The sequence below is a fragment of the Mauremys reevesii genome, linkage group 8 (genome assembly GCF_016161935.1).
Source record: "Mauremys reevesii isolate NIE-2019 linkage group 8, ASM1616193v1, whole genome shotgun sequence".
Classification (NCBI taxonomy): Eukaryota; Metazoa; Chordata; order Testudines; family Geoemydidae; genus Mauremys; species Mauremys reevesii.
In genome coordinates, this window is record NC_052630.1 from 45469290 (window position 1) to 45496730 (window position 27441).

Consider the following 27441-nt stretch of genomic DNA (forward strand, 5'->3'; position numbering starts at 1 on the left):
AGGCTAGTTGATGAGTGACTCAAGCTGTTGTATCTTTTCTCAGGAAACAAGAAGCAAGTTACCCAGCAGGCCCAAGTAACTGGCAACATTGCGCATGAATCATGGAAAGGCCAGAATAGATTACAAGAGTTATCCCACCCACCAGGCATTTGGCAGGTTTGCTACCCTGTAATTCCCACGAATGGTTTGTCTAAGTGTTGGAGAACTGCAGTGATGAGGGTGGCCCGGTATGTTGGTCAATGAGGTGTTTTATGACAGACAAAGCTAATGGGGGTTGAAGTGTAAGGTGAGCTTCAGTTGGGTCTCTGAACTCCCAAGACATCAGCCCTCGATTGTGAGGCCTTTGAGAAGTTAGCTTGTGCAGGAAGGGAGTTTTATCCTTGATTTCGGTGGGAAGAGAGTTAAGCCAATGCTGAGTGCTTCTGAAAACTCCACCCAGCCTCTTTCAGTACTGGTGTGGACTGAGATTTCTTGACTGGGTTGATTGAAGTTGACTGGGGTTGATTGAGGCTCCACTTCAGGTCCAACTCTAGGTCCAAACTAAATGTACTGTGACAAAATTCCTCCTCTACCTTGGTGGGTCCTGCGCTTATTGGCAGATTTGCTCACCTCAGTGATCTTCCCCTCTGGTGCAACCCACAGTCTGGGTCAACTCCTCCTGTGTCTGATAGGGAGTTGGGAGGTTTGGGGGGAACCCGGGCCCGCCCTCTACTTTGGGTTCCAGCCCAGGACCCCGTGGATTGCAGCTGTCTATAGTGCCTCCTGTAACAGCTGCATGACAGCTACAACTCCCTGGGCTACTTCCCCATGGCCTCCTCCAAACACCTTCTTTATCCTCACCACAGGACCTTCCTCCTGGTGTCTGATAACGCTTGTACTCCTTAGTCCTCTAGCAGCACACCCTCTCACTCTCAGCACCTTGCACCTCTTGCTCCCAGCTCCTCACACACACACCACAAACTGAAGTGAGCTCCTTTTTAAACCCAGGTGTCCTGATTAGCCTGCCTTGATTGGATGCAGGTGTTCTAATCAGCCTGTCTGCCTTAATTGGTTCTAGCAGGTTCCTGATTACTCTAGTGCAGCCCCTGCTCTGGTCACTCAGGGAACAGAAAACTATTCATCCAGTGACCAGTATATTTGCCCTCTACCAGACTCCTGTACCCCACTGGTCTGGGTCTGTTAGCTACTTTAGAGGGTAGGCCTCACTTTCTTGCAGGGAAAAGGACACAGCACACTTTACAGATATTGATAGGGCCTGGTCTGTACAGACATTGATAGGGCCTGGTCTGTAATTGCTGGCTTGCAAAAACTGGTCTGTGTTTCTGCCTCTACTGTCATTCCAGATCTTGCTTTCAAATATGAAATGGGGAGGTTTGGAGTAACAGAAACAGTCTCTCACACTAAGGCCTAGTCTACTCCCAACTTTTGTACCAGTATAACTATGTTGGGTAAGGGAGCAACTGTTTACTAAAATAGTTATACCAGTACAACCCCCAGTGTGGAGGCAGTTATAACAGTATAGATTATTCCCCTTCCCATATATAGGAAGCAGCAATAGTGGCATAAAAGGTGTCTTATTCCATTAAAGTCGTGTTAGCGCTGAGGGTTGTACTGGTATAATGATATCAGTACAGTCAAAGGAGTACAACTTTTGTGTATAGACAGGCCCTCAGCATTTAAACAGCCCAAATCAACAGATCAAAGTGAAGCTGCCTAAGAGATTTAGTAACACAACCTCATGTTAATTGAAATGGGAATTGCGTGAGCAGAGTTTAGGCCCAGAAGGGACCACCCAACCATCTAGTCTGACCTAAACCCATAGCTTTGCTAGAGAGCTCCAATCAAATGGGCCGATTTTAAAAAGTGATGATGAGCACCCACAATGTTCGTTAGCGCCAGTCAGCATCTGCAGATGCTCAGCACCTCTCTGGATCAGACCCATGGGTTGGTATATGGCAAGGAGGTTGTTATTTTTAAGGGAAAGACTTCTATAGAGGGCAGAGCATCACTTCACATTGCTGAGACCTGACATAGGACAGCGCTCAGGACTACTGGAGACTAATGAAAATTGCAGCGAAGAGAGCAAGGAGACCAAAGATTTTAAGCAAATATGAAACCAGGGAATTGTTTGAAGAGTCGCGCACCACTCGCGTTCTTGTGGGTTTGATGATCCGTGCCTTTTGGGTCAGGATGGCATTTCTGGCTCCATCCCACTTCCCAGGGCCGGTCAAGCGGAACTGGAAGGGGCTGCAGGGGCCAAAGTAAATTGTCAGGGCCAGTTTGGGATCCTTCAGAAGCAGCGGAAGGATTCTGGGTCTTGCATCTGAGCCCTCGGCGAGCTCATCCAGATATTCAATGTGATCGGTTTGCAACGTCTGGCTGCGGCTGGTACCAAACCTTAGGAGAGAGCAAAGAAAGAGAAGCCCCACAACTGTCATAACTGTTCAGTGACCCATGTACATTGAATCTGATGCTCCTGATTCATACAGTGCTAAAGAGATGTCATGTAGAGAACTGGCAAATACCACGCTAACCTATTGCTAAAAAGAGAGAAAGGAGAAAGACAGGGAAGCGGACAAGATATGGGAAGACTGAGAAATAATGGGATTCAGAGCCACAAGAAGCACCCCAGATAGACTTGTGGATAGCTGCGGCTCTCTGATGTAGCATCCAGTTCGAGCAAAGCTAGCTTGAGTGAAGCTGTGGCAGCATGGGCAGCTGCTCGGGGCAGCCCCCCCTGCCCATGACCCTGGGTACATATTTAAGCTGCCATGATTACATTCCTATTATTAATCAAGGTCAGATCTACTTCTGGTGTGTCTACATGTGCTGCAATCTCATCTCCATATTGCAATGCAGACATACCCTAAAACTGGCTGAATTATAGTTGCCTCCATGCCAAAAAACTGTAGACCTGAATTTGCAGATAACAAGGCACATTTACCGAACGTTGGCATCAGCAGGTCACGTACTATTTGTGAAGAACCCGGCATGTTTGCATTACAAATAATATCATCCTACCTAGTGCATTTCTCATACCTTAGACAATCTTAATCCCTTTCAACTGCAGTTGAGTCCCCATTATGGGCCCAAGGGACAGATTTTCAGAACTGTGTGCATACAAACCACCTACATGTAACAGGTCATTGGCATGTGGAATGGTGCTGTTCTGGCTGGACTGGTGTACACGTTTTTGCAAGGATCACAGCCTCATAGTAGTCAGAGATGGAAAAGACCTGTTCTACTCAGACCATCTTCTTACACTCCCCAAAACTCTATAATATGTAATCTAAGGCCAGATGGGACCATCAATCTGCTAGTCTGACCTCCTGTATATCTCAGGGCACTAACACCACCCAGCACCCACCACCCAACAACCAAAATTAGACCACAGTATTACAGCCCACAGGTGACTACCGGTGATTTCAGGTTAAGATTAGAAAAATGGAAACCTTTTCATTTCAAAAGACACCCTGTGAAATATTTCAGGCTGGAATGAGCAGAACTTTATGTGAAGAATTATTGCTATGCCTTCAGTGCTTGGACATGACAGCAATGGACACTACAGAGAAACTTTCAACTCCAATTTTTGCAACCTGCTGAGCCCTTAACTCTTGGCACCTCAACTATTAGACGCACAGATTAACATTTCCAGAGGACCAGCATGTGGTATAAGCTTCATATTTTTGCGGGACAAGGAAGCTAGTGAGCCTGGCCATCTTCTACTGTAGCTGCCTTCTCAATGAGGTCTCTCTCTGATCAACAAAATAAACTATGTGAAAGACCCTTGGGGAAATTCGTATAGACTCTCTGATGAGGATTTGTAACTAACCAAAAGGGCATGTGGTTTAAGGCTGATGAATATAATATCCAACACCCACCAATCTGAAGAAGGATAAAACCCACTGCCACTCTTACACAGGAGCGAAAAGGGAGATGGAAGACACATCATAGGGAGGCTGGATCTAAAGACAGTGGCGGCAGAGTTCTTCTGGAAAGTGGTCTGAAAGGTGTCCTTGTTTCCTTTCAGAACAAGCACGAGAATGGCATTTCATTGCCACAAAATAGCAGAAGGCATCCTTGGCTAGTTTGGAGTTATGTTCATCACGGGCTACTAGGAATACTCAAGAGACTACACTGATATATGCGGTTGACATGGTTCCATAATCCTTTTCCTGGGGGCAGTGGAATTGTGCAAGCATGGTTAAAGTATTCAGTCTGGAGGGAAAACACACACAGGTCTGGCAGCCAGAAAAGAAACGAGGGGAATGCAATTACCCAAGGCATTTGGAATATCTGCCAGCAAGCTAGTCATTGAGCAGATGTTATATTTTAAACACATGAAGACATGAATGCCAGCCAAAGCTTCTAGAAGACTTTGGACGGTATTTTCTGAGGAGCGTGAGAGGAAGGAGAAATATTTCCTCTATATGTATAAACTGCTCCCATGATGAGTGAAGAATAGTAATATTAATTAGGTGGTGTTTCATACCACTTGATCCTCTTCTCTTTCCTCTTGACAATGTCAGTCATCATGGTGCTCTCAGAGGGCAGCGCAGTCAGCCCTAGAAAATTAAAGTGGCTGTTACTAATAAGTAACAAGAATTAGAGAGGGACCCCAAGTTCAGAGCTGGATTTGGGACGCTTCCTGCCCTGATCTGTTACATCAAGTAGTTTGCATGTTCCACGACAAATGCTTAAAAGTGTTGCTTTGTCAAGGCCCCTGCAGCAATGGGGACTAATTCTCCATCGTGCTGCTCCAGTTTTGCCATGGGGACTGTGACAAGACAAATTCATTTAATCTGCCTTTGTGGCACCTGGCTCCAATTCAGCCTTGGGTCTCTGAGGCCCATCATCCAAGTTACTTAAACTCCTAACTTCCACTGACTTCAGTGGAATACCTTGCAGATCTGGGCCTCAGCGCTTTCACAAACACTCATTAAACCTTACGGCAGAGAACTCCTGTTAGGCAGGGAGATATTGTTACATATAAGTAGCAAATCCTAGCTTATGGCTGGCTGAAATCAATCATGTGGCAAGACAGTGCATTTTTCTAGTTGATCTCCTTAGTGAGGAGTTTGGTTTAAACTATTAAACTCTCATAAGGGGAAGAAATCTTTTTCTGCTCCTCTAATTCAACCTTTCCTTTACAATGTTAGTTTAAAAGGATAATACCTAAATTACAATACACTGCCAGCAGCTTTTGTTTCTGTAGCACCATAAATGCTCATGACGCTTTACAGAGAAGCTCTTGCAAGTTTACAGAGAGCTGCACAATGAGACAGAATTCTAGTGTAGCTGTCTGAAAGATTGTTACATGCATCCATAGCAACAATTACATGTATTGACTTTTCTTTTGGCTATTTTCAAGATTTGTTGTTCCTTAAGATAAGTTTTGATCCAAGAGGGTGACTAAGTCTTGATAATTTATTTCAAGAGGGAAAAAAATGTCTGAATATTATACAAATTTTACAGATGGATAAATGAGTTTAGGTCACTTGGCCAAGACCCTATGGTAGTAACTAAGTTCCAGAGCTGGAAATAGAACCCAGGAGTCCTGGTTTCAACTTCTGTCCTTTAACTATTTGATAAACCACTAGATAACACTGCTGCCTAGAAAAATATCAAAGCTGTTCATTCTGAAGTGAAACTTACATTTAGAAAGATTAAACCTAATTTGGAAATGTCTGAATGTTATGAACAGGAGTCAGAGACTGATCTGTGCACTTCAGGAGGCGAGTGCTTTAGTTTACCTTTCGTTCATTCTGATAACCCAACTGCTTTGCAAGATTATCAGGGAAGTAAGAGATAGTTGGGGTTGGTCCTGCTTTGAGCAGGGGGTTGGACTAGATGACCTCCTGAGGTCTCTTCTAATCTTAACCTTCTATGATTCTAAGTAAGATATCAATGATGAAAGCAGTGGACACTAAACAGCTGCTTCAGAAGACTGCTCTGTAAGAAGTGTAGCCTTGTTCCCTTCCCAGATAAATATGCTTTCAGCTGTATTTCTGTGGCAGGAGCAACCCAGGGTCAAACCAGTTGCAGCTCACAGCTCTTGATTTCTCCCCCAGTTCCCAATTTTACATATTTATTATAATGATCATATCCCATTGATATTCTCGGATCTCTTTTACTGGTTCTTATTGGCTGCAGTGACACTCTTGGATAAGAATACTGACACCGCAGTTCCCTGCTTTCAGATCCCCGGCAGTAAGCTACATTCGAGATTAATACATGTTAAAGCTGATGGGACCATTGTGATCATGTTGTTAGACCTCCTGCATCACACAGGCCAGGGAGTTTCACCCTGTTATTCCTGTATCCAGCCCATAACTTGTGGTTGAGCTAGATTAGAGCAGTTAATTACCCTCACAGTTAAAAGAAAAATCAGAAGTGGTCTGTGCAGACTGAGCATGCTAATGAGGGATATTAAGGAGTCAGTCCCATGAATGGGAGTCAACAAATGTGAAACTTTTGAATTTAGAACCTTTGCCAGAATTGGTATCCGTTGCCATTCTCTCCCTGTCCTGTATTCCCATGTATCATTCTTATCTAAATCAAGCATGTAAGCATCTTGCAGCAGGGATGATAAGCCAAATTGAACCCTGATGCAAAGGGCACTAGTATTAATTAATAAATTGGAGATATACCTATCTTGTAGAACTGGAAGGGACCTTGGAAGGTCATCAAGTCCAGCCCCTGCCTTCACTAGCAGGACCAAATACTGATTTTGCCCCAATTGGCCCCCTCAAGGATTGAACTCACAACCCTAGGTTTAGCAGGCAAGTGCCAAAGCCACTGAGCTATCCCTCCTCCCAATTAGTACTGATTTCAATGGCAGTTGTGCCCACTTAAGGATAAATCTGTTCACACATTTGGCGTGTTGGCAATTATTATGCATGTAACACAACATACCCGTCCACATACCTTTAAAGACTCTTGTAGCCCAGCGAGCCTGCAGCTCTGCATTTGGCATGATGGGCCCAAGCGGCTGTATGAGGCCAATGACAGCCAGCGTTGGCTTCTCCAGCGTAGGGGGGAAGACTTGTTTGTACAGCGCGACCTCGTTGTTTTCCACTTTGATGACTGATTGCTCCAGGAAGGGGAACGAGAAGCTGTAGCCAGTGGCAAAGATGACAACATCCACGTTCTCCTCCATAGTCCCATCTTCAAAGATGGCAGCGGTTTCGGTGAACTCCTTCACAATGGGCTTCACCACCACGCTGCCACAGAGGATGCGGCTTGGAAGGTCATCATTGAACACTGGCTCTTTCATCAGGGCTCTGGAAAGAAACAAAATGGTGGAGGTGTCTGGTTTGTTGAGGCCATGCAAACAGTGTGCTAAGTCTTTACATCCTACCTCCAATAAATAACCTGGGGGCTGCCAGGACTGAGTGCCAAAGCTCCCACAGCTAGTCAGCTGCAGTGAAGCTGTTATTAATTTCACTCTATCAGGCATACCTTGGAGAAGAGTAAGACTGAAGGATTGGAATGAGCTGACAAAATGCATATTGATAGGACTACAGACAAGAAACGTGGGGTAGAAATAGCATGTTAGGAATACCCATTTTACACCCTGTTATCCCTATTTTCATAGGTCAGGAGGGTCCGTAGTAATAGAGTGTCACTGAATCATACAGTCATTCCAGGTTCCACACCTTGGGGCCAGTTCTTTCAATGCAGCTGTCATAAACATACAGCTAAGGGTAGCATAAAATCCCTCCTTTACTTGTAAGAGGTTAAAATGTTTTAAATGTAATGAGTTGGGGCATGTGAAAGCCAACTGCCCCAAGAACCCAGAAAGATTGCAGTTCATTACACCGGAATCACACCAAAGGTCCCCAGGCCCAGATTCCTCCCATATACCCTCAGAGCGAAGGGAAGCTGTGAGTGTGGGCGGGAAGAAGGTTATCGTATGGATGGACACAGGAGCACAGGTGTCAACTATTCACCAATCCTTAGTGGACCCCAAATTCATCAACCCAGAGGCCCAAGTCACAATTCAACCCTTCATGTCCAACTCTTTAAACTTGCCTACAGCCAAGTTGCCTGTCCAGTACAAGGGCTGGTCAGGAATGTGGACTTTTGCAGTCTATGATGATACTATCTGAGAGGGAAAGACACTGGTCAATCACCGAAAAGGAATGTTACACCATTGCATATGCTCTGGAAAAGCTACGCCCATACATTTGGGGATAGGATTTCCACCTGCAAACCGACCATGCTGCACTGAAGTGGCTTCATACTGTCAAGGAAAATAACAAAAAACTTCTTTGGTGGAGTTTAGCTCTCCAAGATTTTGATTTTGAAATACAACACATTTCAGGATCTTCTAACAAAGTGGCTGATGCACTCTCCTGTGAACATTTCCCAGAATCAACTGGTTAAAATCATCCTTGACATGTGGGAAATATTGTTAGTTTTTATATAATCAGTAGTAGCTAGAGGTGCATGTGTCTTATTAACTCTGTTTTCTCGTAGAGCTCCAGGAAGAAATCACAGCCAGTGTGGAGCAAGCTGTCCAACACCATCTGTGATTTGGGGGGCGTGTCATAAACATACAGCTAAGGGTAGCATAAAATCCCTCCTTTACCTGTAAGGGGTTAAGAAGCTCAAATAACCTGGCTGGCACCTGACGAAAAGGACCAATAAGGGAAGAAGATACTTTCAAATCTGTGGGGGAAGGTTTTGTCTGTGGTCTCTTTGTTGTTCTCTCTTGGACAGAGAGGGACCAGGGCAGGAAAAAAAATCTCCTAAAACTCTACCTGAAATAAGCGTTTAAGATTACAAAAATTGTAAGTAATAGCAAGGAAATTCATTAGCTTATCTTTTGTTTTAGCTTGTGAATTTTCCCTATGCTAAGAGGTACCGTATATACTCGTTTGTAAGACGAATATTTTTGGTAAAAAAATGATGCATCAAAGAGCAGGGGTTGGCTAATAAATGGTTCTACACCAAAATTTGATGATTTTAAACTCTATGGAATCTCCTCTCCCTCCTCCCTCGACATTTATTTTCCTGGAGAATGTACATGTTTTGATCTTGGACCCTTTCCTGGCATTTTAAGCAGAGATAGGCCCAACCCTTTACATCTGAATCCACATTTCAATCCCAGTGTTTTGGGGGGGTTAAGATTGGAGGGCTAGTTTGGTCTACTGCAGGATTAAAAAAGAATTACACATGTGTGTGGATAACAAGAACATCCAAAAGTGTAAATCCTCTGCTTCAGGGCATAATCTGACCACGAAGTGATGTTGGTTAGGAAGAAACTTGCCCATGATTGTCCATAATTGCCCACTACAAAATTTCTTGCACCTTCCCCTGAAGCATATGGTCCTGGCCAGTGTCAGAGACAGACTGGGGTAGAGGGACCTCAGGTCTGATCTAGTCTGGCCAGTCCTATATTCAGTAAGAGTTTAGCCTGAGTAAGGAATGAGTGAAGCATGAGTGAGGCCAGAGTATGGCCTCATAATAATTACATGATTCAGATTCCTTTTCCTCTCCAACTACCCACAGATCAGCTGCACGTTAAAAGTGAGTACCTGTTCTGAGGCACCAAGCCATAGTTTTCATGGTTAAACCATTGGTTCATCTTCTGTTCATACACCCGTTTCAAAAGGGGCCAAGGCAGGATACTTCTTATCAGATTGCTAAATCGGGTGTGAAATACAGTGTCCCAAGGGTAGCCATCATCGTAGACACGGCTCATTACCCATGAGCCTCCTCTGGTGCTGATGAACACCTACAGGGCAATAGAGAATTCCACTTTAAGCAGTGACAGTCTTCCGCAGCATGTACATTATCTGCACTGTAAATCTCAGCCTAGGTTTATCTCCAGACATTGAACATCTTTTTCTGCTTGAGGCTACCGAGGTTAAAACAATAGAGAAACAATGTCTCAGAACAGAGTTGGGGGGGCTGGGAAAAAATACCCGCTTGAGATTGCTTTTCATTGCTGTGGAGGCTGATTCTAGATGTACCAGTCTCAAAGGAAGGGTGATCTTGTGTAACTCAGGAGAGCTGGGTTTGGCTCCAGCTTCCCTTTGTGACCTTGGGGAAATTGCTTAACTTCTCCTTGCCTCAGTTTCCCACCTGTATAATGGGAATAACGCCACTTCTTTTCTCCCACTCTTTGTCTGTCTTGTCTTTTTAAATTTTAGGCTGGTCTGAATGCAGGACCTTTTGCTGTGTGTATGTACCGGGCCTAGCACAATGGAACTTTGATTGAGGTGGGGCCACTAGGCCCTACTGAAATACATAGAATAAACAATCAAAATAATAGCAACCAATCTTTAGAGGCCTTTTTTCCTGCTCCAGAGAAGCAAAGATTTGGGCTTTAATGCCTGGGATGCTGCGTATTCTAGGTGATCGCTGCTTTTAACAAGTCTCTGGGCCACAGTAAACTGATGTGGCATATAATTTACTTACATGCCACCAGGGGCAGCTCCAGGAACCAGCAAAGCAAGCACCTGCTTGGGGCAGCCCATTTGCAGGGGCGGCATGGGAGCTGAGAACCAACAGGGGGCCCTGGGAGCTGTAGTTCCTTGGTTAGCTCCCTGCCTATAGAGCCAGCCCTGGAGCAGGGAAAGAACTACATTTCCCAGCATTCCCTTGGTCACTACCAATTGGAAAGAAAGGAGGGGGACCTCATGCGGCAGCGCGCTGTGAGTGCTGTGAATGGTAGGGAGACCATATTTCAAAAAACAGGACACTCCATGGAGAGGGAAGCCCCACCCTGCCACCATCCACTCCCTCCAACTGCCCCCCACAGAAACCCCAACCCATCCAACTCCTCCCCCCCCCACTCCCTGTCCCCTGATCGCCCTCTCCCGGGACCCCTGCCCCTAACTGCCCCCCAGGACCCCACGCCCTATCTAAGCCTCCCTTCTCCTTGTCCCCAACTGCCCCCTCCTGAGACCCCCAACTTCCCCTAGGACCCCACCCCCTACCTGTCCTCTGACAAACCCCTGGGACTCCCATGCCTATCCAACCGCTGCCTGTCCCCTGACTGCCTCCCCGAAGCTCTGACCCATCCACCCCCCACCCCGCTCCCTGTCCCTTGACTGCCCCCTGGAATCCCCTACCCCTTCTCCAGCCCCCCAGCCCCCTTACTGTGCCACTCAGACCAGCGTGTCTGGCTCCGTGCAGCTCCAGACATGCTGCTGCATACATGCTGCCGTGCTCCCCTGCGGAGCCCACAGCCCCTCCCCCCCACACACACCCAGCACCTGCCTTCCAGATTTGAACACCTCAAAATTCAGGAGTGCTCAAGCTCAGTTTGGGCAGCTGTTACTTCATTTCTCCCAAATCAAATATACTGATCCACTGTAACTTGCTGTAGAAAAAGTAGGATAAAATTGAGCAAGAAATGCTTCCCAGTGGTTATTAGGACTGGAATTGCTATTTTCAACAGCCATTGCCTTTTTTTTGTTTGTTTGTTTAAAAGGAAGACAGTGATATTGCATTGGCAAATTCCCCATAGAAAGAAAGAGTGGAACAAAATAATAATAAAGGCACCTCAACTTTTCCTCGTTTATGGAGGACAGCCTTATGATATGCATCCAGATATCCTCCAATCACACAAGCTGAAAATTGTTCCACTTTACTGCAGCTCTGTAACCATATGGGAACCAATCCTGTGTGTGTTCTGTGCACATCTAAAATTCCTGCTGAATGACGTGCCCTGGGAGCGAGTTACCAGTGACCCAGGGCTGCGGTGGAAGGAGGGTGCAGGTGAGGGGGCGGGGAGATCCCAGGGCTGGGGTGGCAGGAAGTGTGTGTGGGGGGCACTGGTGGGGGGGAAAGGGGGAAGCCCAGCGCTGGGGCGGCAGGGGGTGTGGGTGGGTGGGGGAGAGCCCAGGGGTGGGGCAGCAGGGGGATGCGGGGGAGCCCAGGGCTGGGATGGGGGGCAGCCAAAAATTTTTTTGCTTGGGGCGGCAAAAAACCTAGAGCCGGCCCTGCATGCCACATCAGTATATCTTATGGATACAGTATATGGATGCCTGCCACTGCCCTCACCCCAAATCACAAGGGTAGCAGGCTAAGTCACACTACCCGTTTGGCTCTCTGACAGAGCTCCACGGCAATATCCGATGCAGAGTTCCCCATTCCAATCACCACGACTGTCTTCCCCTGAAATCCTTCGGGGCTCTTGTATTCCCGGCTGTGGAAATATTGGCCCTTGAACTTTTCGATACCTACAAGGAAAGAAGGAAGGATTGGAATCTCAGTGCAGAGATGGGTTTTAAACTGCTAATGCTCAGGTATGCGATTGTACCTGGGTCTTGGGTGGGCGGGGCTAACCCGCTTGTGCCGCCATGGCTTCACCGCTAGTGTTATTCAGTCTAGCTTTGATCTAGCTGGGGTACACATGCTGCAATCACACCTCTCGATTGCAGTGTAAACATACCCTCAGCACCAGATTTGGAGCATCTTAAAATTCTGGGGCATTTGGCTGCAGGTTTTGTGGGGATGTCAATTGGTTTGGCCTCTTATGAATATAAAATTCAGATCCAAGTTTGTATTTCAACCCTCCTGCCTCCTCCCAGCATTTAGATGAGATGTAGGGTGTTTGGCTTGAGAAGACGTCTAGATATGTTTTATTAGAAACAAAAATGAGAAGTTTCAGTGGAGAGCAGCGCCTTTCATTTGTGGACACATTGGGTGTAGCGCTCAGGCCCTCTTCCACCTGCTGTGTACTGCTCAGGCCGTGAACAGGATGAATGTTGATTGAAAGGGCTGGAGATCCTCCCCGCTGCACACCGTTCTTTGGAGGTGTAGGAGGGATGTGCTGGGGCAGGGCACAACGCTGGGTGCAGGTGGCATAACATGGCAGCTCTGAAGCTGCTTTAAGTTACCCCAGGGGCTGTTATGTTCCTCATCTGGTCCAGAACTGGGGGAATGGAAAGGTGGCCCCCCACTCCTTAGCTGCACTGAGTATACGCTCATTGCTGTGGAGGTTTGAGCCCTTTGTCTGCAATCATTTCTCACTCTCAGAGTTAATTGGGTGGAGATGCCAGCTGGCCTGTGCCAAGTGTTAAGAATGGAGCAAATATTTGAGTGTGTCTGGTATGTTCAGCTAATCCACTCACCAGCCTAGCTGCATGTTTGTGTCAAACTTTGTGTTTGTGCCTGATGTATGTTTGTGCCAAACTTTGATCATGCCAACAATTTTGCTTCAGTACCAGGAAAAACCATTCCGCTAAAGTAGAAACTGAACCAACCTTGGTTCAAAACCAACTGACCCCAAACTTTACTTTTACCAGAAGAGCTGAAAATATTGGAGAGAGTGAGAATTTAAACATTGTGACTGAGATTTTTCAGGGCAAAAAGAAGAGAAGGAAGAAGAAAGCTAGCAGAGAAAAGAAGAATCAGCATGTAAAATATGGCAGTGGAGGTGCTATTATATATATAAAATACACAACAATATAGGAGAGACAATAGAATCAAACAGATAACAGCTTCTTGATTTGAGCTCTGCATTGTTCATGGCCAGGTATTTGTTGAATGTACAGAATTTTGCAATGCTCTTGCTTTAAGTTAGTCTGGTTGTATCAGGAAAGCAAACAGCTGGGCCCTATCTAGCACACATTGAAGTGAATGGAAAGATATCCACTGGCTTCAGAGGACGTGGGATCCAGGTCCATCTGAAGTAATGATTTGGATAATCCAATAACTGTAATGGTTCCAAGGGACGAAAGCCTCAAGAGAGACAAGAAGGAATAATCAGATCCGGAGGAACCAATTAAACTGGTCATGCAGCGAGCCATAGGCTCTCACTCCAATACAGGAATATAAACAATTGTCCCTAGCTGTTCCCAGTTTTTTCACCTTGTTAATTTGGACCCCAAATACACCCTGTAGGAGGGCTTTGCAAACACAGCTCTTACCAGGAAAAGACTGCACCGGGATAAAGGATTCTATATGGTGACCCATGCACACCATAACGGCATCAAACACGGTGGATTCTTGCTTCCCATCACTCTCGGTGACAACAATCCACTGGCCGGTGGTAGAGAAATCCTGGCATTTTCTTCCACTGATGACTGTGGTCTGAAAGTAAACCCGAGAAAATACATCAGTGCTTTGGCCCGGCACCATGTGTTAGAGGTGATCTATTGTGACTCACATACTCAGAGGAGCTCAGAAGCTAGGAGTGAACTGGGCTTCACATTCAGGTTTGACTTAAAGCAGGAATGTCAACCATGTAATTTACAGGCCAGAAATGGGTACATTTAATCCAGCCTGCTTGACAGATCCAGACTTTCCAGAATGCAAGCTTTCATTTAACTAACAAGGGAGACTGTAGCCCTTACGGCTGCAAACATAAACTTCCAGCTGTGAATGGAACATAGTACTGCCATAGCCGGAAACAGCTCAGAGACGAGTGAATTGATCCAGTTCACCTTAACTGGGCATTAACTCTTACGCTTTATGGTGACATTTTGGCTGTCTCTACACTAGGGTTTCATGCCAAAAGTTTCCCCACATTGCTCCCTCTCCACTGGTGGTAGCAATGATGGCAACGCTAGGCTAATCAGGTTCTTGTTGCTGCTGTCCTTTATTACCTGTTGCCTAGTGGCGCTCAGAGCAGATCTGGGTGACAGAGCGGTAAAAATGTCACCTGACACCAATATTTCATCACACTATGTCTCCCACTGTTGCTACCAGCTTTTATTACCTGTTGCCTAGCATCGCTCAGAGCAGGTTTGGGTGACAGAGAGGTAAAAATGTTGCTACCACTCACGGCCGCCCAGAGGATTCAGGGGGCCTGGGGCAAAGTGGGGGAGCTGTGGCGCTTGTACTCACTCGGCAGTGGTCTGGGTCTTTAGCGGCATTTCGGCGACAGGGAGCCCTTCAGTCGCTCCGCATCTTCGGCAGCACTGAAGGGCCACCTGCCGCCGAAATGCCGCTGAAGACCCGGACTGCCGCCGGGCCAGGGCTCCCGGGGCCTCTGCGGAGCCTGGGGCAAATTGCCCCACTTGCCCCCCCCCCAACCCCGGGCGGCCCTGCTACCACTAGTAGAGTTGAACTGCTGGTAGCAACAGTGAAAAATTCTGGCTAAAAGCCTGGTGTAGAAAAGAGCTGAAAGGGGAAAGTTTTCAGGTAGCTTAGGTTGCAACTGTGCATCTTGTCTGCACACACAATTACTACACCTATGCATGCAAAACGGCCAACTGCATGTGCAAACACCAAAGCAAAGTTCAGAAATAATCCTAGTGTTAGAAGTACCATACATCATTTATTCCCACTCTGTGATGGTGAATGTGACAGTAATCAAACTGAGGGCAACATTTTTCAAACTTCCCTTTAATTTTGGGTGTGTCAGAATCCAGGGCTGGATTTTCCAGGTGCTGAGCACCCATGTTTCCAAATGACTTGGATATCAGGTGCTTTGAATATCAGGCCACAGAAATCATAACTGGAACACCCCCAAACGTGAAGCAAAATATGTGTACACGTTGGCATAAATGTTAGGTTACTTTATGAGGCCCACGGGATGATGTGCAAATTTGCCAAAAGATTGCGCTCTCGTCACTGAGAGATCCATTTTGGAATGATCATAGAACATGGGTCCCAGTTCTGTAGACCCCACATATGGATCTTGTGACCTCTTGAGGCAGAGGGCATGAGAGTTGCACAGGGTTTTACAGGGATCCCCTGGGTCAGATATATGCATAATTATTCACTAAAGGGTGGCATACACTGTCTTTACCAACAGTCAGTAATGCATCGGTCAGAGTCATTATGAGTAGGGCTGTCAATTAATTGCAGTTAACTCACGCAATTAACTCGCAGTGGATTAGGGGCTGGGCACTACAGAGAGATGCTCGGAAGTTGGAGGACACCTATCGCTAACCTGCGGGGAGGAGAGCACAGACCTAGAGGGCATTGCTTGTGTTGCCCACAGAGTCGAGGAGCTGATGCCCAGCTGGTACAGTCGGGGCTTGCTCATGTGAAGGGCAGACAGTAGCAAGGTACCTCATAGCCCTGGGTACCCCTGGGGAGCAACACAGACCTAATTAAATGTGCAATTTGGCCCTTGTAATAGAATGAGTTGTATTCACCTGGTTTAAAGCAATTTAAGAAACCCAAAGAAAAATGATGCTTTGGTCTCTTTATCCTATTCACTAGCCTGATCTCTTCACACTGTTCCTTGTCCTGACATCCAGTGCTCTTTGTGGGGTAGAAACGGGGGTTGGGACTGAATCTGTGAGAAAAAGGCCAGAATCCTGCAAGTGTCCCCTCTCACTATTGAGGGCCTGGTCAGAATTTTGGCCGATCATCTACTTTGTTGAATCTGAATTCGTTTAGCATCTAATCCATGCCCCTGCTGCCTTTCCCCTGTCGCCGCATTGTCCCTTTTCAGTCACCCTGTGACAGCCTCATCTCTCTTCCATAATATTGATTCTGCCAGCCTTCCCCAGATCCTCCACCCAGTAGAGAGTTAACCTGACGCAGAGTATTATCAGAAAGCAATCTGTTCCCCAGTAGCCAGGTCAGCTATAGTTCTAGAGATATAAGGTGCTGGAGATAATATTGTTTATTGGACCAACTTCTGTTGGTGAGACACACAAGCTTTTGAGCTTATGCAGAGCTCTTCTTCAGTGTAAGCTCGAAAGCATGTCTCTCTCACAAGCCAAAGTTGGTCCACTAGAAATATTACCTCCCCCACCTTATTTTGCATATATCCTGGGACCAACATGGCTACAACAACAATGCATACAGCTGTAGTTCTACACACACACGCAGAATCGGTAGGTTACATTATGTAACAAGCCATTCTGAAGTTGTGCTTGCTCTCATACAGACTTTACTTTTGTTCTTTCTTATTTTGCTGTTTTCCTTAACTTAAAAGACAAGTTATACAGCCTGTAAGTAGGGGACTGGCTTTTGAGTATAGGAAATAAATAAGTAGCAGGACCCTATTTTAATAGGACATACCTTGAACCTGATGTATTTCAGAAGATCAAAGCGCTTTGTGTACAGTTTCAAATATTCCAGGAATCTGGTGTTGTGCAGGAAGTTTGGAAAGTGTTCAGGCATCGGAAAGTCACTGAAGCACGACATCTCCTTGGAGGAATTGGTGAATACAGATTGGTAGATACTGGCTCTGCCTTCCTCTACCTTTTCCTAGAAAACATCAGACAAACAAATGTGTATTTTAAAATGTTACTAGATAGTGCAAATATGCAGTTTTCTTGTTGCTGTGTGATGCTCAATGAGTCTGAAGGTTTGTGATAGCCCAATGCATTGTGTGGGCTCTCACTTCTGTCTAAGCTTCCCAATGCAGAGCCAAAGTGATCTTTCTTGCCACAAGTTTTTCTTTGTAGCAAATGTTCTCCTTTGTGAGGATGGTCTTGTAGTTAAGAGTCTGTGCTGGAACTCAGGAGATGTGAATTGCAGACGCACTATGATACCGTGTGGAAGTCACTTAGGTCCAGATCCAATGGAAGTTAGGAGCCTAAATATCTTTGAGGATCAATCTGGGCCTCTGTTTCCCATCTGTCAAATGGGGATAATGCCACTGCCTTTTTCCTGTGCTTTGTCTATTGAGATTTTTAAGTTCTTTGTGGATGTCTCACTTGGTGTATGTACAGTACTAACACAATGGGACCTTGTTGGGGCATCTAGATGCTGCTGTGATACAAATAATAAACAACAGTACACATGAATGGCTGCTGTTGTAGCAACTCTTATGACTTGTGAGTGGTCTTTGCAAGCTTGGTTCATGGTGTTACTGAAGTTTGAACAGGTCACTATTTCATGGCCATCTAAGATCATTTACAGTCCACTCCCATGTTGCAAAACTTTTGCAAGACTCATTTGTGTCCTAAGGGCTTCTTCATCCTTTGGCAGACATACAGGAAAAGTATAACTTGCTTCAGCTCATCAGCACAGAATTGCATGCTTGCCCTAGTGTCAATAGACTATTTACACTGGCACCATAATTCAGCTACATTTTTAACTGGGGGAATGGCAGTATGAGCTGTAATTTACCATTCACGGTTGCTGTCTAATGAGGTTATTCTTCTAGGGCAAAATTTCATCCCTGGCATTACATGGTAGACACCTCCTGTCAAACACAGCACAGTGTACATATAATTTATATTTTAAAAATTCCATCAAAACACTCCACGGCATGCACAATTCTCTCCTTTGGGAGAGAGTGAGAGAAAGAATGAACCATACGTGACAGAGCTTAGTCATGTCACTTAACACATGACTGGAAGGTGCTCAGGTATTTTGGTAATGAAGGTGGTAAGAACCTCTATAGACTGTCCATCAAGGCTGCATTTGATCCTTTCTATGAAGTATAAAATTAAACTCTATACTTACAAACACACATTTGGCATGATTTTGTCTCTTCTTGCTGGGGTGTTAGAGGAATTGCTGTGAATGTACAGTGCTTGCAGTGTGGCTTCTAGCCATCACCAGTGCTGGGGCCATTTTTTCTTGGAGGGTGATTATTTAAACATTGCCCAACACAGATCCCCTTTGCTTATACACAGTTACTGAGACCCAGCTGAGAATTAACAGGGTATTGAGTTCCAGCAGCCGTAGGGTTGCCAGTTTTGGTTGGACATATTCCTGGAGGTTTCATCACATGACATATTAATCTTTAATTTCTAGAGACTCCAGGACAATCCTTAAAGATTGGCAACCACACCCGCAAGTCCAGATACATTGCAGCTGGATCACTCTGCTTATGTGACATGGCAAAGAAAATAAATCTTTCTTGGGTTGAAAAGAGGGGAGACTGCAACCAAGGTTCCTCTTTGTGTCATCTGGCAGAGGGCTCAGGGTGCCAAAGGATTATAGGGATCCCCAAACTTGTCACGCTGTGTGCTGCCCTCCACCCCAGAGCCATGGTTGGGAGCCGAGGCCAGGAGTGGGGCCACGGCTCCCGAGGGGGTGCACGGACAGAGGGAAGGTGGGGCCCAAGGCTGGGGCTGGAGCCATGGCCGGGAGCCACAGGCCATGGTCGGGGGGCTGAGGGCCAGCTGGGGGCTGGGCTGGGGCAGGGGCCAGGAGCGGAGCCATGGCTGGACTGCAGTCAGCAGGGCCGGATCCAGACCCCAGCGCGCCAAGCGCGCGCGTGGGGCGGCATTTTAACGGGAGGGCGGCAGGCTGGTCCGGCGGACCTTCCGCAGTCATGCCTGCGGGAGGTCCAACGGAGCCACGGGACAACAGGACCTCCCGCAGGCATGACTGCGGTGGGTGCGCTGGTCCCGTGGCTTGTGTGGACCTCCTGCAGGCATGACTGCGAAAGGTCCACCGTAGGCGCAGGACCAGCGGCACGTCTGCGGGAGGTCCCTGCTTGGGGCGGCGGAATTCATAGAGCCGCCCCTGGCAGTCAGTCAGGGGCTGAGGCTGGCGGAGGGACTGGGAGCGGAGTCATGACTGGGACATGGTCGGGGCCGGCAGCTGGGGCGGCTGCTGGGTGCTGAATTGTGGCTGGGCTGGGAGTCAGGGGCTGAGTGATGCTCCGTCCCCACCCGCCCTGTGGCAGCTGGCCTGTGCCCCGCTGTGCCTCCCGAATGTTCCTTCACCCTCTTAGGGCAGTGCACCCCACAGTTTAGGGACCACTTCCATAGAGTGTCATGTAATATCTCTACTGAAAGCCTGTGTCACACCGGTCACCATGCCCACTGGGAGATGTATGTAACACTGTTGCTAGGCAGAAGCACAATGTAAAGTAAAACACAAGCCAAACAAGAAAACTTACCGTCTCCCCCAAACTTTTAGGTTTTCTTTAGACATTACAAAGACACAGAAAAATGGCACATACTTTTATCTGTCTTTGCCTTGACTACATACTGTTCTCTCAACCTTTCCCCCTCACAAAGGTTTCACTAGGGGGTAAACAAGCCACATTAGCATAATTAACTCATGTTGTGGAGATTAACAGTTATTCGGCCAGCTCTGAAAGTGAACATAAAAACAGCCTTCAGTAATTCATTCTCCATTCAGTTATGTGGGGAGATATGATGGCTCTTTATAAATATAGCAGAGGGCTAAATATCAGGGAGGGAGAGGAATTATTTAAATTCAATACCAGTGTGGGCACAGGAACAAACGGATATAAACTGGCCATCAGGAAGTTTAGACTTGAAATTAGACGAAGGTTTCTAACCATTAGAGGAGTGAAGTTCTGGAACAGCCTTCCAAGGGGAGCAGTGGGGACAAAAGACATATCTGGCTTCAAGACTAAGCTTGATAAGTTTATGGAGGGGATGGTATGATGGAATAGCCTAATTTTGGCAATTAATTCGTCTTTGACTAATAGCAGTAAATATGCACAATGGCTTGCAAGGGGATGTTAGATGGGGTGGGATCTGAGTTACTACAGAGAATTCTTTCCTGTATGCTGGCTGGTGAGTCTTGCCCACATGCTCAGGGTTTAACTGATCGCCATATTTGCGGTCGGGAAGGAATTTTCCTCTAGGGCAGATTGGCAGAACCCCTGGGGGGATTTTGCCTTCCTCTGCAGCGTGGGGGCACGGGTCACTTGCTGGAAGATTCTCTGTACCTTGAAGTCTTTAAACCATGATTTGAGGACTTCAATGGCTCAGACACAGGTTTGATACAGGAGTGGGTGGGTGAGATTCTGTGGCCTGCATTGTGCAGGAGGTCAGACTAGATGATCATAATGGTCCCTTCTGACCTTAAAGTCTATGATTCTATGTTTAAAGGACAGAGGGAAATAAATGAACTCTCAGACAAAATTTAGTTGTTGAACGCAGGTGAAATGCAATGGAGATACACTTGCTTACCCCAGGTCTAAATATAACACAATGTCATCTTGATCTCAGGGAAATACAGCATGAGCCAGTAAATTTACTTTTAGAATTGTTTGATTAAATGTAAAACCTGCATTCATGCACTGTTACATTTCACATATGTGAACACACAAAATGTGGGAAAATGCAAGAGCTAAGGTGACCAAAAAGGAAGAAATATTGAGCTTGAGTCCTTCATTTGTTGTTTTATGAAAAATGAATGAGACCGAAAAGGGTTTGATTAGGGAAAAAAAAAAGTTTTGCTCCAGTGGTTTTTTTTACACTCTTGTCTAGTCTGAAAGACTCCTGGCAACTGGAGAGCTACTAACATTACAACACAAATAGGCAAGAGAGGATAAACTGGGCAACTGAGAGGAAAATGGACTAAAAGTTCACTTAGTCAGAGTGTTTAAATCTTCGCTTTGTTTGTTTTGGCTAACACCTATTTATCTCCAGTGTTTACTGGACACTTGGAAGGAAGAATGTCTTTGTTAAAGATTGAAAACCTCTTTCCATTAGAGCTCACAATGTACATCTCCAGCAAATGAACATAATTAAACTTTCTCCACCCCCTGTGAGTCCGCCTGTAAAACCAGGGGAGAGCAGACTTGTCCTACCTAATATTTACACAGTAAAATCAAACAAAACAAAATCACCTTTATAAATAACAGCCCATTGCCCCTAGACTTTCAAGCCTGCCATAAGCATCAAAAAGCAGCAAAAAAGAGGAGACATGCTTGTCACAAAATCCCTCACTAGTCACTTTCCAGGCTCCAGGGGCAAGTTCAGGAGCCAGGCTGCGATCAGTCGCTCCTGTCACAAAGGAGAACGGGGCTGGGCAGGGGGCAGCACAGAGGAGTTAAAGAGCCTTGAAGTCTCAGTGACTTTCCCAGTGGTATGTCATAGATCACGTGTCACGTAACTACGGTTGCCAGCCATCCAGGATTGTCCCGGAGTCTCCAGGAATTTAAGATTAATCTTTAATTCAAGATTATGTCATGTGAGGACACCTCCAAGAATATGTCCAACCAAAACTGGCAACTCTACCTATAACGTGACTGTAACCATGACCCCCCCAACACAGCTGTGCAGCCCTGCCCTGTGCCATTAGCAATAAGCAGGCAGAGTTGTAGGAAAGAGATCTGTGTTATGCATGCTGAGAGCCCAGGGGTATGTACTGAGGCTCCAGGATGTGTGTGCAAGCAGCCTGGACCTGGCTTGCATTCCTGAATTCACACCGAACTAGGTTCCTCCTCAAGTGTGACCCTTTTTCTCTAGTTCCACTGATCATACGACATGTCCCAGTGCCATTGGCATGGAACAGCTTCTGTGAGCTCCCAGACACCAGAAGGAATGTGCTACAGGGCTACTCCTCCCCCATCCCTTCAGGATTTTTCCACCCACTGTTTCCCTTCTTTGCTTCCTTCTGTGCCTGACAGCAGAGGGGATCTTAGTCCCTTTAGGAAGGGCAGAACAGAGGAGGGTCCAGTTTACAAAAACAGCCAGTGTGCCAACTCCACAGGCAACGAACCCCCCACTTACTTTGAACCTCCAGAGCCCCCCGATGTCATCGCTTCTCTCGAAGCAGGTAGGTTGCAGCCCCTCATCCAGGCAGCACTTGATGGAGGTCAGTCCACTCACGCCAGAGCCGATCACAGCAACTCTCTTGGCCATGGTGTCCTGGTGTCTGGGAGGATCAAGCAGTCTGGTCAGTGCCAGGAATCACCAGGGAATGGGGTCCTCGTGGCTCAGCAGAATGGTTTAGGAATTCAAGGCAGTGGGTCCTCGACTCTGCTCTGTGGGAGGAGGATGGAATGGAGTCTTGAGTGTTCAGGTGAGTTCTGAGTATTGCCAGTGCTGCTGTGAGCTTCCCAGCAGTGCCCTGCTCCTCAGTTGCCCCTTATAGTCCTTTCTGATTCCCCAAATGGGATAAAGGGAGCCATCTGGTGGGGTAGGAAAGATGCTGAGAATGAATTAAGCTTTGTGGAGGGAGTACGTTAAATGTCGGGGACTCCAGAGCACAAGCTCCGTGGAAGGAGAGGGGCATAAAAGAAGGAGGTTCTGACTATGCTGGGGAGGTGGCCGTGAAGGGGTATGAGGTTAGGGCATGGTTGGGGGACAGGATGAAGAGAATGGATGATTTGGGAGATCGGAGACATTTGGGGGACAGGGGATAATGTATGGGAGCTGCAGGATAGGCACAGGAGATCTATAATAACTATACTGTGCACTCCCAGAATGCTCTCCACCCTCACGGTGCATCAGAAACATGAGTGACTGAACCGTCACAAGAATAGTGTAAGGCTAGAAATGGGGAAACTGAGGCACAGGCAGGCCAAATGAGTGGCCCAAGCTCAGAGCTCTGTGGCAGCACCGAGTGTGGAGCCCAGGTCTCTAGCTTCCTAGCCCTGTTCACCAGTGAGGGAGTTTGGGGAGAAGGAGGGGGATTGAGAGCAGGATGCAGGGATGAGTGAGAGGCAAGGTGAAGGCTGGATTTAAGGAGGAATTGGGAGGAAGACTCAAGGAGCGGTATGGAAGGTCTGCAGGAGGTCAAGGAGACTTCAGGAAAGGAATGGAAATGGGGAACAAATGGAGGGTGAAAGAGGAGAGAAGACATGATGTGGGAGGGAAAATAAGAAAGTGAAGCATGAGGACCAATCAAAATAGCTGTTTGAAAAGAAAGGAGAGTAGGAAAGAGATCAATGCAAGGGAAAAACAGCAGGATTCTACAGTAAACTGTGATCCAGGGAAAAGGTACTGAAACGAGTGTAAGATCCAGCATACAAGGAAAGAAAGGGGCATGAAGGGAATGAAAAAATGAAGAGAGGGAGGAGTGAAACCAGTGGTGTCATTTGATTTCTATATTTTGGGGGCCAGCTCCAGCCAGGCCAATGGGGCCAGGTGTGTGTGGGGAAATTCCACACCTGCCCAAGGCTTGTAGTCTGGGGGGCAGCATCCCTCCTGCCCTTCCTCACCCAAACTACACTCTTTGCTGTGAAACCAGGAAAGACATGGGGCAGTAAAAATAAATGGATTTGGAGAAAGTTTGCAAAAACCAACATACAAACACTGTTTGAGCTATACCATGTGTGTATTCCCCCCCACTCACCTATTCATGATCCCACCTGACTGCTCCCACCCCATTGGCTTGCCCCTTTATCCCCAAATGCAACCACCATTATGTGCCCCCAAAACACAACGTTCATAGGTCTACCTACTGTAACTAGAGTCCCTCTCCGCCTTAGATTAGAGAACTAGAGGCAGCAGCTCAGAAGGTAATTGTAGTTTGTAGCTAAGCCATGCTGTCTGAATCCCCTCCCCTGTTCCTCCTCCTCCTATTTTGTCTTTCCATGTCTTACCTGTTTTTCCCTTCCCCTATGGAGCAGGCAAGCTGCCTCTTCACAGGCTGCTGGGTAGGAAGATTAACACACCCTAACAGAGCAAGGGGCTTTATACTTGGGAGGAGTCAACCTTTCCCTTTCCCAGTGTTTATCTCACTGCTCAGACATGTGCTCTGCGGGCTCCTGATAGAGACGACCCAAACAGTCGCTGGGAGTTTGGGCTCCGGAGGATCTGTCTTGTAAAGCCTGAATCAAAAGCAAACCAGACGCCTGGAGGCAGGGGAAATGGGAGCATAGTTTGTCTATGCTGGGAAATTGACTGGAATAATTTTTCCTCACATACACAAACCCTTAGAAGCCATTGGCAAGGTACTCTCATGACTCCTCTCAGCTCTGGGACCCTCATGGATAAGTTTTTATTAATTTTAATACATTTAGAATTAAATTCAATAGATGAATAAAAAAGAGAACGTTGGACTGGGATTCCACCAAGGATCGTGTGTTGCCAACTCTTGTGAGTCTCCCAATAGTTGATGCTTGACTTAAAGCTCCAGCTCCTGGAATCAAGTGATTACGGGAGAAATCTCATTTTTCTGTTTGTTTAAAAGCAAGTTTCTTGCTCTCAGGGTTGCAGAGAAGCTGGAAAATGTGACCCAAATGTGCCCTCACAGCTTGAAAAAACAAAAGGTGAATACAAAGCACAAAAGGATTGTCTCTCATTTTTGGACTTTTGGGGTTGGCAATAAGGAAATGAGAGTGTGAGTTCAGCTGGCACGGGTGGTTTGGACTCCAATTGACAGGTTCGTTGTAGGTGTCTGTAGTGACAGTGAAGCAACGCTAAGCAGTGAAAGAAATATATAGTTAATCCTCCCCTCTGCTCCCAACAATCAAACTTCAGATCCACTGGACTTGAGCTCGAGTTACAATGTTTGGATCCATATTCAAATTTCCCTAGTGTGTAGCAGTATTCGTAACCATCCCTGCACCCAACATACTGTATTACAACCTGGATCACCTAAGTTGTACTTACATTGCATAACATACACTCCCCCACATACCTTACATACCAGCATACACAAACCCTTCTAACTTTTGAGGCAGTGATCTGCTGCGGCTTGTATGTAAGGCTAGAATCCAGGAAGCTCCTGAGTGCTAATCTTTGCTCTGCTACGGATGTGCAGTGATGCCTTGGATATGTTATATGACCACCGTCTCCTCTGCGAAGTGCTGAAAACACTGATCTACCTCACAGGGGTGTTGAGAGGCTTCATTAGTCAGTATTGTCAGGTGCTCTGGAGTGGATCCTGAGTGGGTACCAACCTCAGGGCAGACTGTTACAAATCAGATCCCACCCCCCACTCATTCCATCCCCTCTCCCTCTGTCACTTGCACTCCCCACCCTCACTCACTCACTCATTTTCACCGGTCTGGCTCAGGAGGTTGGGATGCAAGAGGGAGTGAGGGGTCTGGCTAGGGGTGTGGGCTCTGGGGCGGGGTCAGGGATGAGGTATTTGGGGTGCAGGAGGGGGCTCTGGGCTGGGGCAGGGGCACCGGGTTGGTGGGGGAGTGAAGGCTTTGACTGGGGGTGAGGGCTCTGGGGTGGGGCTGGGAATGAAGGGTTTGGGGTGCAGGAGGGTGCTCCAGGCTGGGATCAAGGGGTTCACAGGGTGGGAGGGGGATCAGGGCTGGGGCTGGGGCAGAGGGTTGGGTCCTGGGAGGGGTTTGGGGTGCAGGCTCTGGGCGGCGCTTACCTCAAGCAGCTCCTGGAACCAGCCAACATGTCCCCCCTCTGGCTCCTATGTGGAGGCGCAGTCAGGCAGCTCTGCACACCTCCCTGTCTGCAGGCGCTGCCCCCGTAATTCCCATTGGCCACAGTTCCCAGCCAATGGGAGCTGTGGGGGCAGTGCTTGGGGTGAGGGCAGTGGGGGAAGCCCCTGGTTGACCCTACACATAGGAGCCGGAGAGTGGACATGCTAGTTGCTTCCCGGGAGCTGCGCGGCGCTGACCGGAGCCACTAGGATCCCTTTTTGACCGGGTGTTCCAGTCAAAAAACAGACACCTGGTCACCCTAAGCCAGGGGTGGCCAGCCTGTGGCTCCGGAGCCACTTGCAGCTCTTCAGAAGTTAATATTTGGCTCCTTGTATAGGCAGCAACTCCACGGCTGGAGCTACAGGCGCCAACTTTCCAATGTGCCGGGGGGTGCTCACTGCTCAACCCCTGGCTCTGCCACAGGCCCTGCCCCCACTCCACCCCTTCCCACCCCCTCCCCTGAACCTGCCATGACCTCGCTCCTCCCTCTCCCTCCTAGAGCCTCCTGCAGCAACGAAACAGCTGATCGGGAGGTGCAGGGAGGGAGGGGGAGGCGCTGATTGGTGAAGCTGCCCATGGGCAGGAGGTGCTGGGAGTGGGGTGGGGGAGCTGATGGTGGGCTGCTGATGTATTACTGTGCCTCTTTGGCAAAGTACATTGGTAAATTCTGGCTCCTTCTCAGCCTCAGGATGTCCACCCCTGCCTAAGCTATGCATTTGTCAGTGTTCAATGAGGCCTAGGGGCCTTGACGTGAGCTGGCGTCTGGTCTGCTAGTGTCACAAGGGTCTGAACAGCAGTCTGCTAATATAATGCTCTGTATAATGCACAGTCATTTTAGTTTCCTAGCTGTAGGTGCAACTGCCCTTTACACATTACAATGCACCATTAGGGACATGTACTCCCTCACTCTTAGCCAATTCCTAGGAAGCACAAGGACATCAGTATGATTCCACCTGCCAAGGGAAGTCATTCACATCACAGGTTTTTAAAGCTGACAGTTTTTATGAGGCGAAGTGATCAATTTTTTATTACTTTTCTCTGTGACATCACTGGTGAGCCTGGCAACATGTAGACAAATAGAAAAATACTGTTCTTATCTCCAGGAGTGAGAAGAGTGCCCAATGAATCACTGGGGCAAGAATCTCTGGGGGGAGCAGGAGGGGGGGCATGTTCGGGAGAAAAACACTTAGCAACAGGAGATATGCAGACCTAGAAAACGTTGGGATTTTAACAATCTGTTCCTGTTCTCTTTCCTACAAGAACAAGCTCAGGAGTGGGGTGGGTCTGGGGTGCGAGGCTGTGGAAGGAAGATTGAGGCAATGTGCAGGAGGAGACACCAGGGCCTGGGTGCGATGGGGAGGGCCCAGGGAGGCAGCAGGGGACAGGGCAATGGGGAGGATGGGCTGGGGACCGGGGGAGGCAGTGGGGACCAAGTGTGCCAAAATACAAATTCACCCAGGGCACCATTTCCCCTAAGGCTGGTCCTGAGCAAGCATAGTATCATAGGA

At 47.4% G+C, this 27441-nt stretch overlaps 1 protein-coding gene across 3 annotated transcripts; it reads right to left on the bottom strand.

The window, feature by feature from the left end:
- Positions 1-1117: 1117 nt before the first annotated feature.
- Positions 1118-24220, bottom strand: LOC120371096 (dimethylaniline monooxygenase [N-oxide-forming] 2-like). Of its 3 annotated transcripts, none has more exons than XM_039486606.1 (9): positions 24143-24220; positions 22326-22579; positions 16945-17133; positions 13890-14052; positions 12055-12197; positions 9543-9742; positions 6928-7283; positions 4493-4565; positions 1118-2397 (listed from the first exon to the last, which is right to left on the bottom strand). In XM_039486606.1, exons 2-9 carry the CDS (start codon positions 22455-22457, stop codon positions 2049-2051), a joined length of 1605 nt encoding a protein of 534 aa, XP_039342540.1. In that variant the 5' UTR covers positions 22458-22579; positions 24143-24220; the 3' UTR covers positions 1118-2048. The 3 variants fall into 3 exon arrangements, with proteins under 3 accessions (XP_039342540.1, XP_039342541.1, XP_039342542.1); XM_039486607.1 differs by having other exon boundaries at positions 22326-22726; positions 24143-24193; XM_039486608.1 differs by having other exon boundaries at positions 22326-22470; positions 24143-24187.
- Between the last annotated feature and the right edge of the window lie 3221 nt (positions 24221-27441).